Source organism: Tubulanus polymorphus, chromosome 6 (genome assembly GCF_964204645.1).
Source record: "Tubulanus polymorphus chromosome 6, tnTubPoly1.2, whole genome shotgun sequence".
NCBI lineage: Eukaryota > Metazoa > Nemertea > Palaeonemertea > Tubulaniformes > Tubulanidae > Tubulanus > Tubulanus polymorphus.
Window position 1 is genome coordinate 317,285 of NC_134030.1, and position 18,842 is coordinate 336,126.

Here is an 18,842-nt window from a genome sequence, read left to right on the forward strand (position 1 = left end):
TCGTCCATTAAGTGACGAATGGCTGATAATGGCATGAAATGGGTTTTAAAGATTTCTGCCGGACAGTTTAAATTACCTGACGACCAACAGACGACATTATTATACTAGAAATCCATAACAACACGGCGGGCACTTGTTCCCATGGTTCAATGCGCCTTTAACTATCTTAACACGCTTCACTTAACACCGCGTCATCACGTGACCCGTCTCTCTTCATCATCCGCTTAGCTTGGCTGTAGCCAATCTAACAACTTAAGACCAGTCTAAGCTCATTTTGGTTCTGTAACCAATCTAACAACTTACGACCAATCTAACAACTTACGACCAGTCTAAGCTCATTTTGGTTCTATAACCGATCTAACAACTTGAGACCAGTCTAAGCTCATTTTGGTTCTGTAACCAATCTAACAACTTACGACCAATCTAACAACTTACGACCAGTCTAAGCTCATTTTGGTTCTATAACCGATCTAACAACTTGAGACCAGTCTGAGCTCATTTTGGTTCTATAACCGATCTAACAACTTAAGACCAGTCTAAGCTCATTTTGGTTCTGTAACCAATCTAACAACTTAAGACCAGTCTAAACTCATTTTAGTTCTATAACCAATCTAACAACTTAAGACCAGTCTAAGCTCATTTTAGTTCTATAACCAATCTAACAACTTAAGACCAGTCTAAGGTCATTTTAGTTCTATAACCAATCTAACAACTTAAGACCAGTCTAAGCTCATTTTAGTTCTATAACCAATCTAACAACTTAAGACCAGTCTAAGCTCATTTTAGTTCTATAACCAATCTAACAACTTAAGACCAGTCTAAGCTCATTCTAGTTCTATAACCAATCTAACAACTTAAGACCAGTCTAAACTCATTTTAGTTCTATAACCAATCTAACAACTTAAGACCAGTCTAAACTCTTTTTGGAATAATGTTTCAGTTTTTCTAAGGATTGCTGGTTGTAATTGTACTTACAGTCATATATTATAACTCAAATATCTCAGAATCTGGAGTGGATGTATTCACCATGAGTGGAATATGAGTGGAAGAGTGGAATGTAATAGAAACCTTCACGAGGAGCAAATATCGAGTTAGAAACTATTGGCAAATAAAACGGTTTTGTTTAAAATCGATGCTGTTTTTAATTCTATCCGGTTTATTGTGTCTTTGATACCGAAATTAAACTGTTTCACGGACTGTGGAGACATTTCCCGTTAATAAAGTCGTGATGTGTCTTGATTAAATTCAATTTGATCTGTGAGTTTTTAAAACGCGTCAATACATTCTAATATCAGTCGACACGCGAATTCACAGCACTCTCTCTCCCTCTCTCTCTCTTCTCATCCCTCCCTCTCTCTCTCTTCTCACCCCTCCCTCTCTCTCTCTCTTCTCCCTCCTCCCTCCCTCTCTCTTCTCACCCCTCCCTCAACCTGCTCTCCCTCTCCCTCCTCCCTCCCTCCCTCTTCCTCTCCCTAATTACATGAAATATATATATATATACAAACCTTTTTCCAGTTGTCTGAAATCAATGTTCTAGGTGAAATATAAAATATAAACCATGATTCTTACCTTGTAATCCGAATAACTGATTTCTATTGAATAACCCTGGGTATAACCAGGCCGCTGTGTTTATATCCGGGTAGGGGGCGCCACTAGGCGAAATCCCCGGTAACGACGCGACCCCTAATCCCGCGGCGGTCCCTGCCGATACGCTCGGATTAGGAATATACCCGGAGTAAAGTCCTGTTGACGGTGTAGACGGTGTGGGTAATACTAATCCCGGAGTACTATCCATGGTCTCCTTGTGTCGTAAAAAAGACCCGGATGCTGAGGTAGGAGTAAACGCGCTTAGTCTTTCATTAATCCCCGCCAGGTGGCAGTACGGATCGGCGACGGAATTTACTAAACCGGAAGTGTCATCATCACATTCGTCATCGATTCGCTGGTTATAATTTCCACCACTAGGGGACGCTGACGGTGATCTCGACTGATTTAAAGATGGCGGCGGAGTGATTTCCGGTTTCTCAGCTGTCGTTTGAACGCGTTTGTTACCGGAACCGGAAGCTGGTTTTAATAGTATATCGTCAATGGATAAGAATTTACTAGATGATGCTGATGATGCTGCTGATGATGATGCTGATGATGATGCTGTTGTTGTTGGACCCATCTCGAATTTTTTACTGTTCACCGCTGCTGCTGCTGGATTCACACAATCTGTAACACTCCCAGTTGAACTCATCACTCGCGCAGGCGCCAATGTCGTTTACCAAATAATCTATTCACAAACTTTCTATGAAATTCTTTCCGAAATTTTGAAAAATTATTTTTTCGAAATTTCAAAAATGCTTAAGAAATTTTGATAATCTTAACGAATTTTTGATATTCTATTTTCGATTAGTTTTTGCGAGATACAAACCAAAATTTCTCTAACGAAATGCTTGTTTAGATATTTCACTTTCTCGATTAGAAATAATCTAAATATCGAATCATAAACGTTTTGTGTTTGTTATGGATAACATCGAAACTTCCTTATTTACTGTCGTGACGTCATTGTTTTCTCATCGCAAAATAGTTCGATACAAACGATAAAAGTTCCTCGGTTGAGATATCAATATCAGATATCTCAGATATATCCAGTTGTTACGGATGAGATATCTTAAAAGATCACTCGGATTCTTTCAATGAAATATAACAATATTCTGATAATGATTACGAAATCATTTTCAATTTTTTTGCTGATGAATGATAAATCGTTTATTAGATTCCTCCGATAAATAGAAACAGTCACCGGATCCAGCGTCGCTCCAGGTGGCTATCAGCTTAAAACCGGGTTCAGCGTCGCTCCAGGTGGCTATCAGCTTAAAACCGGCTTCAGCGTCGCTCCAGGTGGCTATCAGCTTAAAACCGGGTTCAGCTCCTCCAGGTGTAGCTCAGACTTGGTTCAGCTCCTCCAGGTGTAGCTCAGACCGGGTTCAGCTCCTCCAGGTGTATCTCACACTGGGTTCAGCTCCTCCTGGGTTCAGCTCGGACTGGGTTCAGCTCCTCCGGGTGTAGCTCAGACTGGGTTCAGCTCCTCCAGGTGTAGCTCAGACTGGGTTCAGCTCCTCTTGGGTTCAGCTCCTCCTGGGTTCAGCTCGGACCGGGTGAAATCACTTCTCGCTCAGATTCCGGAAATATCTCAGATTGAAATAGTTCTCTAATTGCCGGGTCTCACTGTGTTGTGTGTGTGACACACGCGCGACTCGATTCTCAAATTGAGTCTTTGTATTTGTGTTGAATGTCTTTATCTCAGAGAGGGAAGGGGATACCAGCAGCTGGGCTCCAGGTATAATTAATTATGAAATAACGCCCTGTGATTGGTCGAACGCTTGACTGGTTACAGTCTTTAAGGGCAATAGCGTTACAGATAATACAACGTTATAAATCAATATGAAACGCCAATCAACGTTAAGACAACGTTTAGACGCATTTGGCGTCATCAAATATCAGACGTAAATCACGCGGAATTCTGACGTATAACGTTAACGCGGTAACGCAGTAACGTTACACGCTTTGTTGGACGGACAAGTTCTGAGTTAAACGCATCAAATGTAAGCGTATGGTCGGGTTCTATCGGTTAGAACCCAGTCATCCGTTTCCGTAACAGAACCCGACCACATTATTCCTTACCCGAAATATATATATATATATATATATAAATAAAAAACAAACTGGGAACAAAAGAGATTTTATCGATAAAACCTGTTTTTACGGATTCGATGGGGGAAATTTTCTGTTGGTTGGATGTTGAAGGTTCAGGTCTCTCAGACTGAGGGGTAACGCGTCACTGGGCAGCAGAAAAATTGCATTTATTTTTTTAAAACTTTTTTTTACTTTTTTTTTATTTTCAAGGTTCCTCGATCGGGACAAGCGGGAATTTGGTTACATCTTGTTTGCGAGGGCTGAGAGAGGGCTGAGAGAGGGCTGAGAGAGAGGGCTGAGCAAAGAGAGGGCTGAGCAAAGAGAGGGCTGAGAGAGGGCTGAGCAAAGAGAGGGCTGAGCAAAGAGAGGGCTGAGAGAGGGCAGAGGAGCGCGTGGACGGGTAGAGAGAGAGAGATAGTGCCTCGTCTCAATTCTGTGTGACATTTTTAGTTTCTGAAAATGTCTCATAGAATTGAGTCTAAACGTCACTACTCTCTTAGTTTCTGAAAATGTCTCATAGAATTGAGTCTAAACGTCACTACTCTCTTAGTTTTGAAAATATCTCACAAACGAGGATCTAAACATCAATACTGTGTTAGTTTTTCATGATCGTTTCTACTGTTCATTTTTTCCTCCAGTTTTCATCGTGTTATTTGTGACTCATTTTGGCGCCATTTGTTTAAAGAAAAAGAGCCCATTTATTCTCGTGACAACGAAACGCAGAAAATGGAGTTTAACAACTGTGGAACTGAGTCCTGAACTGTGGAACTGAGTCATGAACTGTGGAACTGGATCCAGTAACTGTGGAACTGAGTTCAGAACTGTGGAACTGGGTTCAGAACTGTGGAACTGAGTCCTGAACTGTGGAACTGAGTCATGAACTGTGGAACTGGATCCAGTTACTGTGGAACTGGATCCTGAACTGTGGAACTGGGTTCTGCATTTGTGGAACTGGGTTCAGAACTGTGGAACTGGGTTCAGAACTGTGGAACTGGGTTCTGAACTGTGGAACTGAGTCCTGAACTGTGGAACTGGATCCAGTTACTGTGGAACTGGATCCTGAACTGTGGAACTGGGTTCTGCATTTGTGGAACTGGGTTCAGAACTGTGGAACTGGGTTCAGAACTGTGGAACTGGGTTCTGAACTGTGGAACTGAGTCCTGAACTGTGGAACTGAGTCATGAACTGTGGAACTGGATCCAGTTACTGTGGAACTGGATCCTGAACTGTGGAACTGGGTTCTGCATTTGTGGAACTGGGTTCAGAACTGTGGAACTGGGTTCAGAACTGTGGAACTGGGTTCTGAACTGTGGAACTGAGTCCTGAACTGTGGAACTTGATACAGAACTGTGGAACTGGGTTCAGGACTGTGGAACTGGGTTCAGAACTGTGGAACTGGGTTCAGAACTGTGGAACTGGGTTCAGAAGTGTGGAACTGGGTTCAGAACTGTGGAACTGGGTTCAGAACTGGTCCACTTTATGTAAATGTCTCATTAATGGTCGCGATGAGATCAATCACATCGTGAAAATGTTCTGTGATTCAAACATGTTTTTAAACCTGTTTAAAGAGACCCGGGTTACGTTAACAGATAAAACAAACAACGCAACAATGAATAATTAAACGTTCGTTCATGTTTAAGCGTTTAGTAAACCGAACGCTTAAATCGGAGTAAACGTCATCTTAAACGTTTACGTAAACAGCGCGACCCAATCACTCACCTACTCGTCACTGTTTACACATCCGCTACGGTAAATATGTTAACCACAAATTAATGCGCTTTGATTGGAAACAAATGATTTTAGGTTATAACGCAGCACACGTGTGACGTTCCCAGCGTTCTGATTTACAACAATAGCACGCAGCGGCAGCGGCAGCGTTCAGTGTCGTCGATACAACACTCATTGTTTTACGCATCGGGAAGTTTAGATAATACTACAGTTATATTTGTACTCTAAGACTAAATCAATTAATTATCACCATCCGGGGTTCGAACCCGTAATCTATTAATATATAACATATTGTTGATAATGTCGATGATGGCCGTTAGGGGTCACTGAGAGCAGTAGGTCTTGAGGCCGAGAATATCTCGATGTGGAAAAGAGCAAAATTGATTTGAGCACTGCCTTCCCGTCCCAGGAATCCTTCCCAAATCCCTTGTCAGGAATCCCGGCCCTTCCGACCCAGGAATCCCCTCCTAGGAATCCCCACCGACCCAGGAATCCCCTCCTAGAAATCTCCGCCGACCCAGGAATCTCCTCATAGGAATCCCCTCCGACCCAGGAATCCCCTCCTAGAAATCTCCGCCGACCCAGGAATCCCCTGCAAGAAATCCCCGCCAACCTAGGAAAATTATATTTTGCTAATTTTCCTGATGGTTTCTCTTTGAGATATGTAAAACAAAGAATTCAAATACGTTACTGAATGTAAGTTAATTGCGCATGCGCGTTGGGACCGGGTGATTGATTAGTTTCATCTGGCTGTCTGCTGCCGCCGCTAATGTTCCATAATTGGTTAAAAGTGGCCGTTAATATTTAAACTTGTTTACAAACGACCAATAAACGAAGACTTGAGAAGATTAAACCAATTTAAACACACGTGATTGAGAGGGTTGTGCGTCGTATGTCGCAAGTCGTACGACGAGTATCGAATGTTGGTTGTTTTTCACTTCAAACTGTTTCTTTATCGATGATGAATTTGCGGGCAGCAACAATCAATAATAATCAGAGCTAGTAACAAAACCGGGACAAAATATCTCTGTTTTTTGTTATTTGTCTGCTAGGCTTAAAACATGGACCTCAACTTAAGACATCTCAAAATACATCTTTCTCGGCAGACTTGCTTAAACTTTTGTCCTTACACCTGGGGTTCGTTCTATAGGCTCGAGACCAGTCTTTGACCAATTTAGTTTTAGCCAATCTAACCTGTCTAAGACAACTGCAAATTAGCCGAACAAATTCTGTGGAACGTGAAAATTCGACCTTTTCGGTCATATATAAATACCTTCAACTTCATTAGGTGGTCCAAGAAGGTTCAGCCGCCTCTCCTTCAACTCCTAGAGATGAGTTTGTGACTCCCCTCCCCCTCACCCCCTACCCCCTAAACTCCGTCTGCGACTAATAACAAAATGAAAACGACAACTGTCTGTACAAACATTCAGTTTACTGTTCTCATAAAATCACTCTATCATCCATCAATTATCCATCGAAACCGCCTGCGGCAAGCGAGCGCGACATTCCACGTGGAAATCAAACCGTCGTTTCGCCTGCTGGCTTTTTCAATTTATTTAATCAGCCCATCTTTTACCGTCGCCAACATCTTTTCACACTTAGCGCAGACGATCGCAGTATAAACTCTGTCTCTCTCTCTTTATCTCTTAGCTATAATACAATTAGGGAAATGATTTTGTGGTCTAAGAAAACATCTTTAAGGCAAAGATTGCCGTCACCTGCGCCATCTGTTATTCGTTAATTCCGATCGGCTGTTGTTACAGTTGCCATTGGTAATAACGACCCGCGATTGTTGCCGTCACGTGATTCGGAGATAATTGCGGCTTAAACGTCCTATATTCAGGCTGTAAAAACACGATTTGAAATTCTCGATAAATCTTCCTCACGCGCGCATGCGCGGTAACGGTTGCCGGAGTTTGAATGTAACTTATCGAGTCGGGACCACTTTTCTGGGTTTGATACAACCGCTGGATAGGTAAAAAAGGACTTCGGACAATATGAACCCATCTCACAACTCAAGACTAATCCTAGAAAATAAAAACTACATGCAACTTGGTCCAAGGCGTTTGTATTCTAGGCTTCATCTAAACTCAGTTTGGTTCTACAGTTAGTCTGATCTGGAGTCTGATATCACCACTTTATACTCACGACTGCGCAGTACCTGCAGGCCCTGTAGTTGGACGAATCTCAGGTCGGTAAAAAGCTTCCATTAAAGTTATTTTCTAAAAACCAATATTTCATTATGTGATATTTATTTCGTTAAAACATATTTTCATTATCAAAATTCCCTCGGGGGATTCTAAACAGTAATTAATGGCATCCAGTGTTTTACCTGGGGGGGGGGTTCAACTCCAGAATAGGTCAATATAGTTCCATCGTGGAGGATTTTCTTTAATGAAGTGAGTGGTTCGGTTTCTAATTGCCGACCTATTTTACTCGTCGACAATTCCGACGATTTAGAATTGCCGACCTATTTTACTCGTCGACAATTCCGACGATTTAGAATTGCCGACCTATTTTACTCGTCGACAATTCCGACGATTTAGAATTGCCGACCTATTTTACTCGTCGACAATTCCGACGATTTAGAATTGCCGACCTATTTTACTCGTCGACAATTCCGACGATTTTAAATTGCCGACCTATTTTACTCGTAGACAATTCCGACGATTTAGAATTGTTGAAGGGAAGATAAATTTTCAAGCAACGACACGGCCACTTGATGCCGATTGCAGTTTGTATCTATAAAGGGTAATCTACACACGGTCCTTCATCCCAGCCATTTTATATCAGGGTAATCCACACAAACACCCAGCCCCTCGATCCCAGCCACCTTATTCAAGGGTAATCCACGCAAACACACAGCCCCTCGATCCCAGCTACCTTATTCAAGGGTAATCCACGCAAACACACAACCCCTCGATCCCAGCCACTTTATATCAGGGTAATCCGCGCACACACACAGCCCCTCGATCCCAGCCACTTTATATCAGGGTAATCCACGCACACACACAGCCCCTCGATCCCAGCCACTTTATATCAGGGGTAATCCACGCAAAAACACAGCCCCTCAATCCCAGCCCCCTTATTCAAGGGTAATCCACGCAAACACGCAGCCCCTCGATCCCAGCCACTTTATTCAAGGGTAATCCACGCAAACACACAGCCCTCGATCCCAGCCACATTATATCAGGGTAATCCACGCACACACACAGCCCCTCGATCCCAGCCACATTATATCAGGGTAATCCACGCACACACGCAGCCCCTCGATCCCAGCCACATTATATCAGGGTAATCCACGCACACACGCAGCCCCTCGATCCCAGCCACATTATATCAGGGTAATCCACGCACACACGCAGCCCCTCGATCCCAGCCACATTATATCAGGGTAATCCACGCAAACACACAGCCCCTCGATCCCAGCCACTTTATATCAGGGTAATCCGCGCAAACACGCAGCCCCTCGATCCCAGCCACTTTATATCAGGGGATATTATTATATAAAAGATATTGCAATTCTAAATCGTCGGAATTGTCGACGAGTAAAATAGGTCGGCAATTCTAAATCGTCGGAATTGTCGACGAGTAAAATAGGTCGGCAATTTAAAATCGTCGGAATTGTCGACGAGTAAAATAGGTCGGCAATTCTAAATCGTCGGAATTGTCTACGAGTAATATAGGTTGGCAATTCTAAATCGTCGGAATTGTCGACGAGTAAAATAGGTGGGCAATTCTAAATCGTCGGAATTATCGACGAGTATAATAGGTGGGCAATTCTAAATCGTCGGAATTGTCGACGAGTAAAACAGGTCGGCTACCTGGCTCGCGGAAGAATACGTGCTATGTACTCAGCCTGGGCAGATCTACTTTTACCTGTTCTGGAGTTGAGCCGGGGGGGAGGAGGGAGGGAGAGAGAGGGGGGGTTGGATGGAGGCGGCGCGGCAGGTATAAAGAGAAAATGGATCGAATCTAAGCTGTTTAGTTTACACTGTAGCCTGAGGTCACATTGACAGAGAGACAGAGAGAGACAAGCGGGAGTCTAAAGTGGATTTTCTGTTGTCAATATCAAGTGAGCATTTATAAGATGTAATTAAGCGATTGTTAAACTGTTAATGAGTCCCTCCTCTCCATATCTCTACCTGTGCCGTGTGTAAGAGAAATAAATCGATAATTTAACACTCCGGTAACTATTAATATCCATCTCATCTCTCCGCGGCTACACGAGTTAATGCAACTACAGCATCCTCTAATGGGTTTATTGAATTCTTACGCGCAGAAACTTTCAAATAGCGATATATTCTAGAACCCTTCTCAGACCCCCTCTCAGCTCCCTCTCAGCCCCCTTCTCAGACCACTCTCTCTCAGCCCCCGCTCAGCCCCCTCTCAGACCCCCCCATCTCTGCTGGCAGTGCGAACCCTTAAACCAACCTCAACACTTTTTCCAAACAGCTTTAACATGGCTATTGTTACTTCGCGTGACTGGTCACCAGTCACCACACCTGACCGGTCACCAGTCACCTACACTGACCAGACAAACTTATAAACTCTAACAGTCATCACAGTTCTATGGTCTTATGGTTAGCGTGCTCGGCTGATACTCTGGAGGTGGCGGGTTCGAGTCCTGCTAGGGTCACGATCGACAGATAGTCAGCCTATCAGTAAGCGATTTTCAGAAAATCTCTATGATAATTTTTTGTGCAATATTTAATAACATTTTTGGAATTAAGAATTGGCCTATCAAAGCCTTAGATATTCTTTGTCAAAGCTTGGGCTCACTATGCTCTACTTAAGTTTGAAGCCCTTAATTGCCCTGGGCTGTATCTCATTTTTGGCACTTTTCCATAGCGAGGGGTTGCTACTGCTAGGAGCGGCCCCGCTGCTTCAGCACTGTTACTATGGGCCCGAAAATGGCCACGTCGAATAAAGATAAGATTCCTGAAATTTGAAAAGATGTAAATACGTGTTGTTTTGTTTGGTGTTTGGTGAACGGAGTTTAAACTGTTCGGCTGGTGAATGATTCAGACACTGCCGTGATGTGATGATGTGTCATAAATGTGAAAATCATCAACATTAAAACTATTTGTGAGTTGATGACGGTAAATTGATATTGAGAGAGAGAGGGGGAGATAGAGAGGGGGAGATAGAGAGGAGGGGCTGCTGCTGCTGCTGCTGCTGCTGCTGCTGCTGTTACAGTTCACCCGTCATGCTGTCACACACTACATCTCACCCGATGCCTGCAGGCGGTCTACAACATTCAATCGATATAAACACTTCCAGGTAACACACTGATAATATCAGCGTGCCGAAACAGCTGCCAGAATTTCCACCATTGACTCCTCTCTCTCTTCTCTTCTCTCTCTTCTCTTCTCTCGTTTTAATGCATCGACAGTAAAAACTATTAACAACCATCAATTATAGTCTGTTCCGCTTTACTGAGTCTCTCATCTGCTCGCTTTAAAACGCGTCACGTGATTTAGCGGAAACGAGACAGGTGCGTGCGCGTACCTCGCTCTGATACGAGAAAAACGGTGCTAAATTGACGCAGTTTTTTTATCTAAGTTTCGCTATAGAGCTTAGAAATATAGTTGTGTATTCAACTGAATAAACGCAATTATCCTGATTATAGTGCGTTTGAAAATGTTGGTATATAAATATTTTCTTCGTTTTTTTTGTCGACGCACTCGGCGAAATCTTTTTGAAAAATGACCACTCCTAACGCACGCGCATGCGCGCTGATTTTCGTCCATTTCTCCGTTGTTCAATTTAAATATAAACGCATTTATTGATGTGTGATTTTTTCTGTGACCAGTTGGACTTCAAAGAGCTCCGTGGATACTGTCACTTAGGAAACCGTGTTACCATATCGACAATCATTTCAACAATCGGTGCCGGTGATTCCTCGAACACGGCAACAATCACAATTTTCCTTTGAAATGTTGCCCGGATACCTGTCCGAATAGTAAATCGGTTAAATCAGTTTTCAGGTTTTGTGAAGAGTTTTAACAACATGGCGACCGTGAACACGATTTAGCTCTTTTAGACGGACCAGACTTCAACCGAAACTTTAACGAAATTCAATTCATTTCGCGATGCCAAACATGACGCGTTCCTCCCCGGCGAGTCTTTGATATCGTCTAAACCGATTTGATAATTCCATTAAAAACCTTATTGACCGGCTTGCTAACCGGGCTCTGACGACTGGGAACGAGTCATCTGGGCGCAGGTAAGTGTAATTACTGAAAACATCCCGACTCGCGATGCCGGAAACTTCTAAGCTACAATTTATAGTCATTAGCAGACGATACTGTGTATTAGACTGGTTACCGGCGACGGATATTGATTAGATAAGTGTTTATTGGTGTAACTTGTGACATCCGCCAACCAGTCTCTTCACAGCGCCGGTACCAGTCTAAATCGATGCAATAAATAGATAATTCGGTAGAAGTGTGATGATGAGGCAGCAGCACGCAGCAGCAGCAGCTGTAGCTGTAATTGATGGGATGGACCGTAACCGCTGATTGACACATTGTAAGACACGCCCCCTCCTCCTCAGTATCCGCACAAGTGTGTAAAACTAATTACTGAAATGATGTCTTTGTCCGGCATTGACAGAGATCCAGTGCCGGCCACGCGTCATGATTGCCTTGAATAATAGACCAGGCTTGATTTATTTCGATTGACTTCGGAAATAGTTTTATTATTGTTTATATGGTATGCGACACTCAAGAGATGTAGTGTGTATTGTAAACCCACACTACAGTGCCGGGTGTAAGCGACTGGTTCTAATTAGTAACATCTTTATTAATTTCGTGTCGAGGTTAATAATTATACAATTGTAAATATATCAATATATCAAATAAATATCAATTAGCACGCGCGGCGCGGTGGCAGGAGCAGATATTCTCAGGGTGACTCAGCTCAGCTGGGGGGGGGGGGGGTGCGAGGGGGTCGGTTGGCTTAACTGGGTCTTACATCGATTCTAAATCGATTACCTAAGATTATCATACTGAGATATTCGGCACAATCTACAACTTCCTTACAAATTCCTTTTCAACCAGATAGTCGAAATGAATTCTCACCTCCAGTATTTCAAACTCCCATCTCAACGATAACGCAAAAAATCTAAATCGCTACATCTCAGCCTTTTTCATTTTCTTTTCCCATCTTCTCTTTGTTTCTATCTCTCCTTTTTTTCAGATTCCGATGTTCAGCTTGCTGTAGCGGCCTTCTACCTTTTGCTTGGACATTATTACAGAAAGCCTTCTCAATTCTATTTTTGTTTTGTTTATAAATATAAATCTAAAACCACGAGTTCTTGAAATGAATTACAATTCGTTTAACCAAGTATCATTAGACTCTATTCTAAGCAGAGATCAGGATCCAGTTCCACAGTTCTGGATCCAGTTCCACAGTTGTGAGTTAGTGTTAACTCTGAGTTAAAGTGGGTTAACGTTCAATGAGTTAACTCAGAGTCAAATGTTAACTCACAACTGTGAAACTGGTCCCAGGATTGCCTTTGTACCCCGAGTCCTCTGGCCGTGTGTTATTAATGTCATGTGACTTATCGTGTATTGGTTTGTTGAAATCATTCATTCAAATATTCATACGACCAAAGGGGACTCCATTGATGACACTAGGGCCGGGAGTTACTAGACAGTCGCTGCGGAGCACATCTCGGTGGGGGGTATTATCAGAAGTTGTTGTCCTTAATTAGCTAGTCCAAATGAGGCTGTGGTTAAAGGTCAACTCACAGCGTCTGGTAAAGGATTGTAAGGCCAACAGCTGGTCGGGAGGGGGGAGGCTTCCGTTCACATTGACGCGAGGGGGGAGGCTTCCGTTCACATTGACGCGAGGGGGAGGCTTCCGTTCACATTGACGCGAGGGGGGAGGCTTCCGTTCACATTGACGCGAGGGGGAGGCTTCCGTTCACATTGACGCGAGGGGGGAGGCTTCCGTTCACATTGACGCAGGGGGAGGCTTCCGTTCACATTGACGCGAGAATTTGTATTTCCGCTTTTTTATATACCAACCGTCAAGTGCTGCCCCTATATATATCATTAGCGGCAAATTCGTGAACTAACTTGCCAGCGCAATATTCCTACTGCGGCATGCGAGTAATGAGTTAGTTCACTGCCGCAGTAGGAATACTGTACAGTCGAATTAGTTCACGAATTCACCGCTAATAGTTTATAAAGAGGCAGCACTTGACGGTGCAAATGATCGCTGGCCGCGGGCCCGGCGAGCAGGAACGGGAGGATGATTAAGACACAAATAAATGTTTCCTTTCCCGTAAGCGTAATAATTTAAAACTAAAATAATAATTTATTCTAAATGAATCGATGTTTATTTATTTTAATGTGATACGGATCTTAAACGATACACGACAAAATTTTAAAATGTTTTTTTTCACTATATACAAAACTGCTCGTGGTGCCCGTGGCGCCATCTGACAACCGTACGTCGAACTATTATTAGAAACGACCGTGACGTTCTTCGCGATCGCGACCACCAGCGCCACCTCCGCGTCCTCCACGACCTCTCTCGCGACTACGCGACCTTGACCTTCTGTCACGACTATTGGAACGACGTCTGTGATCTCGTTCTCGGCTGCGACTTCGACTTCCGCTGTGTCTCGTCGGCGGTGACCTTGACCTAGATCTGCAATCAGACGATGTGATAGGGTAAAAACTCGCACATTCAGAATAGTTTTGACTCGATATGAGGCCGCGTACAATAACTGGTTATAGCAGGAATTATACTACAGGGTCCAATTCCACAGTTGTGAGTTAAGATTTGACCCTGGGTTAAAACATTGAAAATGAACTAACTTTAACTCTAACTCACAACTGTGGAACTGGATCCAGGACTAGAGGCTCCTTAATTCAGTATATCATATCAATAGGTCCCGCCAGATCAGAGGCAGCGCACGCCATCTATTGTTTATTCCATTCACTGGTTATGCATCAGTCCAAAAAATGCTGGTCCCAAGTTAAAGGAATTATCGAGTGCACTAGACTGCATCAAGATAGGGCTGTTGTGCATGTGCCCTTTAAACGGACTCAATGGTGTTAAGAGATGAGGGAGTGGAGGGGAGGGAGGGTAGAGGGTGAGTGTATGGAGGGAGGTTATAAAGGAGGGAGTGGAGGGGGTGTATGAGGGGAGGGGGTGTATGAGGGGAGGGGAGTGTATGAAGGAGGGGAGGGGGAGGAGGGTGGATTATAACTAACCTGCGTTTATGACCACCTTTGTGTCGTCCGTACAATTCCCGTCTCAATTCACGAGAAATCGGCTTCAAATGCATGAAATTACAGAATCCTCCGCGAGTACATTCTCTATAAATATAAACAATTAAACGCTTTAAAATCATCAATCTAACAATCAACTCGCGTCAATCGTTTCTTTAATTGTCTTTTCTTCAGTCGTCGAATGGATCCCCTAAAAATATACACCACAGCATTCACCACACCGCGCTTCAACAATCGATACCGTAGCAACCAACTCTAATAATCGCCTCAACAATCGATCCCCTAGTAACAAATTTGATAAATGACGTCAACAATGGATCCCCTAGCAACAAATTTGATTAATGACGTCAACAATGGATCCCCTAGCAACAAATTAGAATCATTACATCAACAATGGATTATTTTATCAACAATGAATCACTATAGTGACGATGAATTATGATTTTCCCGATTCGGGAGGAGACCATCCTGAACTGCGTTTTGAAACCGGCGGCGGCGGGACGACGATGATGTCAATGGAAGGGACGGTCGATTTATCGGGTGCAGTAAATATGTACCTGTTTTCGTAGCTAGGGTTTGAAGTGTTCTGTCGATTCTTGCAGCTGAGATAATAAATTAGAACACAGTTTTTTATACCAGCAAAAACTTGTTATCATCACAATAGAGAGAATCGACATGTTATAAATCAGACACACTGACTCCGCCCCCCTGAGATACTCTGACTCCGCCCCCCTGAGATACTCTGACTCCGCCCCCCTGAGATACTCTGACTCCGCCCCCCTGAGATACTCTGACTCCGCCCCCCTGAGATACTCTGACTCCGCCCCCTGAGATACTCTGACTCCGCCCCCCTGAGATACTCTGACTCCGCCCCCCTGAGATACTCTGACTCCGCCCCCTGAGATACTCTGACTCCACCCCCCTGAGATACTCTGACTCCGCCCCCCTGATATACTCTGACTCCGCCCCCCTGAGATACTCTGACTCCGCCCCCTGAGATACTCTGACTCCGCCCCCTGAGATACTCTGACTCCGCCCCCTGAGATACTCTGACTCCGCCCCCCTGAGATACTCTGACTCCGCCCCCCTGAGATACTCTGACTCCGCCCCCTGAGATACTCTGACTCCGCCCCATGAGATACTCTGACTCCGCCCCCTGAGATACTCTGACTCCGCCCCCCTGAGATAATCTGACTCCGCCCACGCTCAAAAACCTGTCTCCTAGGCGGACTCAATAAACTTCTCATTATCAATGACTTCAATCTTTCATTATCGAAATATCCGAGATTGTTTTTTTTTTGTGAGATAATTAGATTAGGATCATCAGCTGCAAGAAAAAGAGAATACGACTGCCACCAGAGGGCACCGTCATCTCCGGGCTCGTCCAGAAACATCTTAAAAACCGTCGCGACACGAACACACACGAGACCCAGCTTCACAAATAATCACACTAACTCGTTACTGAATCGTTGAAGTCATTGATAATGAGGAGTTTGTTATTTCTGTTGTAATTAGTTTGTGAAACTGGGTTCCGGGGGGTGGAGGGGGATGAGGGCCGGCGATGTGAGGTTACGTAGCTTACCCCATCTCGTATTGACGGCAACAAGCTTCACGGAAATCGGTAACCGGCGACAACTCGGCGTGAATCGGACGACCGTTAAACCAACGATTGTTTAAATCAGCGACCGCTTTTTCTGCATCTTCCTCGTAACGGAACTACAACAATTAAACATCAATCAATAAATCAATCCGTTATCCGTCGGTCAACGGACGGAGACCGTGCAGGGATTACTGGATTTAGTGTTACCTTGACGTAAACGCAACCGACGAGATGATCACCGAGATTATCACAAACATTCATCTCTTCTATCTCACCGTACTGGAATAATAAATAACCACAATCAGAATCAGAGGGCAGAGAGAGAGTAGGGTGGAGAGGAAAGGGAGTGAGGGGAGAGGAGAAAGGGGGAAAGGGGGAGAGTTAAAGGGGAGAGAGAGAGGGAGAGTAGAGTGCAGAGGAAAGGGAGTGAGGGCAGAGCAAGAGTTAGAGGGAGGGAAAGTTAGAGGGAGTTGAGAGGGAGGGAGAGTTAGAGGAAGGAGAGAGGGAGGGAGGGAGAGAGAGAGTTAAAGGGGGAGAGGGAGAGTAGAGTGGAAAGGGAGAGTTAGAGGGAGGGAGGGAGGGAGGGAGAGAGAGGGAGGGAGGGAGAGGGAGGGAGAGAGAGGGAGAGTTAGAGGAAGGAGAGAGGGAGGGAGGGAGAGAGTTAAAGGGGGAGAGGGAGAGTAGAGTGGAGAGGAAAGGGAGTGAGGGCAGAGCAAGAGTTAGAGAAAGTTAGAGGGAGGAGAGAGGGAGGGAGAGTTAGAAGGAGAGGGAGGGAGAGAGGGAGAGTTAGAGGGAGAGAGGAGAGAGGGAGAGAGTTAGAGGGAGAGAGGAGAGAGGGAGAGAGAGGGAGGAGAGAGTTAGAGGGAGAGAGGAGAGAGGGAGAGAGAGGGAGGAGAGGGGAAACAAACAGAATTAATATTAAATTTACTTTATCTTCAAGTTCCACAAAAACTTCCTCAAAGAATTCATCGTAATGCTGCTGCATTTCAACCTCAGTAACTTGAACTAGAAAATACACAACAAACAAACATTTCAACTGACAGTAGTCTGAGAGGGGGGAGATGTGGGGAGGGGAGGGGGGAGTTCTACTTACTGTGAGATCCATCAGCTGTTAATGCACTATTCTGAGGGGGAGGAGCTGTGTGTGAGGGGAGGGGAGGGGGGAGTTCTACTTACTGTGAGATCCATCAGCTGTTAATGCACTATTCTGAGGGGGAGGAGCTGTGTGTGAGGGGAGGGGAGGGGGGAGTTCTACTTACTGTGAGATCCATCAGCTGTTAATGCACTATTCTGAGAGGGGGGAGATGTGGGGGAGGGGAGGGGAGGGGAGGGGGAGTTCTACTTACTGTGAGATCCATCAGCTGTTAATGCACTATTCTGAGGATTGATGTATAAATTTGGAATCAAAATTGTCTACAAAAAATATGGAAATATAACGAATGTGAAATTAAATCATCATCTAACAGTTTTAATGAGTATCATAAATATTCAGTAGCAGCAGCTACAGCTGCAGCAGCAACAGCAGCAGCTACAGAAGCAGCTGTTGCTACAACAGCAGCAGCTACAGAAGCAGCTGTTGCTACAACAGCAGCAGCTACAGAAGCAGCTGTTGCTACAACAGCAGCAGCTACAGAAGCAGCTGTTGCTACAACAGCAGCAGCAGCAGCAGCAGCAGCAACGTGAGGCTGACAGGGTACAGTTAGTCTCTGATTAATTGAATGAATTAAAACTAGAGTCAATCATTTTAGGGCGTTCCATTAAACACAATCCACAAATCATATCAAAGCTTAAATGCATAAAATATGGACGCGGGCAGCATGATCCTCCCTTACTCGGACGGGATGGATAGGCCTACTACTGAGTCTACTTAAGTTTCAAGATTTTGTTGCCCTCTGGCCCTGGCTTGGCCCGGCGACCACACCCTGTGTCACAAGGGCTCCACGCTCGACATACCTGACTGAATGTGGGTTTATTATGAAGTCTTGAACATCTTTCTCCGTGACGACAAGCTCCAATTTTAAAATAAAACGAGCAATTTACTCTGAAATAAGAATAGACAGAGAGAGAGAGTAATAAACACAGACTACACGAGTAACTGAACGGAGTCACACAGACTACACGAGAGTGCCCGAGTAAATTCATTCATTCTTTGAATTTCATTGATTCTAACAAGACAAAATTCACTTAAACAATTAGAACAGCTAAACGTCTACAAATTAGTGCTAATAAGAAGTAATTAATCACGTTAATTAAAGCGACTTACTTGTCTTTTTCTGTACCGAAAATCGACGCTAAATATTCGGCCATTTTGATTTTCTTTATTCGCCAGTCGACGTACTAATTACCGCCATCCAACGACGAATACAAGAGCGTTTAAATGTTTTAAATTCTAAATCGTTGAAAAACGAATCACGACAATAGAAATGATACTACGAATAATCAGCGATTTGTTTAATTTGAATCTTTATCGAAATAGTCGTGAGTGGCCGTTTCTTTCCTAGGATAAAACTCGTAATTTTGTGCCTGGCCTTTTCTGACCTATGAAAACTAGAAGCATCTTCGAAAGACTTTTAAAAACCACG

At 44.1% G+C, this 18,842-nt stretch overlaps 1 protein-coding gene across 2 annotated transcripts; it reads right to left on the bottom strand.

The window, feature by feature from the left end:
• Window positions 1-13,754: 13,754 nt before the first annotated feature.
• Window positions 13,755-18,589, bottom strand: LOC141906842 (splicing factor U2AF 26 kDa subunit-like). Of its 2 annotated transcripts, XM_074796273.1 has the most exons (9): window positions 18,524-18,589; window positions 18,214-18,301; window positions 17,607-17,673; window positions 17,189-17,265; window positions 16,468-16,539; window positions 16,243-16,376; window positions 15,218-15,262; window positions 14,643-14,747; window positions 13,755-14,073 (listed from the first exon to the last, which is right to left on the bottom strand). In XM_074796273.1, the coding sequence occupies exons 1-9, from the start codon at window positions 18,565-18,567 to the stop codon at window positions 13,887-13,889; spliced, it is 819 nt and encodes a 272-aa protein (XP_074652374.1). In that variant the 5' UTR covers window positions 18,568-18,589; the 3' UTR covers window positions 13,755-13,886. The 2 variants fall into 2 exon arrangements, with proteins under 2 accessions (XP_074652374.1, XP_074652375.1); XM_074796274.1 differs by lacking the exon at window positions 15,218-15,262.
• Between the last annotated feature and the right edge of the window lie 253 nt (window positions 18,590-18,842).

Bases quoted from the DNA above. Each gene is read 5' to 3' on its own strand.
- LOC141906842 (XM_074796273.1), bottom strand. From the start codon at position 18,567: ATGGCCGAATATTTAGCGTCGATTTTCGGTACAGAAAAAGACAA. The intron at 15,263-16,242 runs GTAAGCTACGTA...TTATTATCTCAG, and splicing joins TGCCGTCAATACGAGATGGG to CTGCAAGAATCGACAGAACA. The intron at 14,074-14,642 runs GTTAGTTATAAT...GTCTGATTGCAG, and splicing joins AAAGGTGGTCATAAACGCAG to ATCTAGGTCAAGGTCACCGC.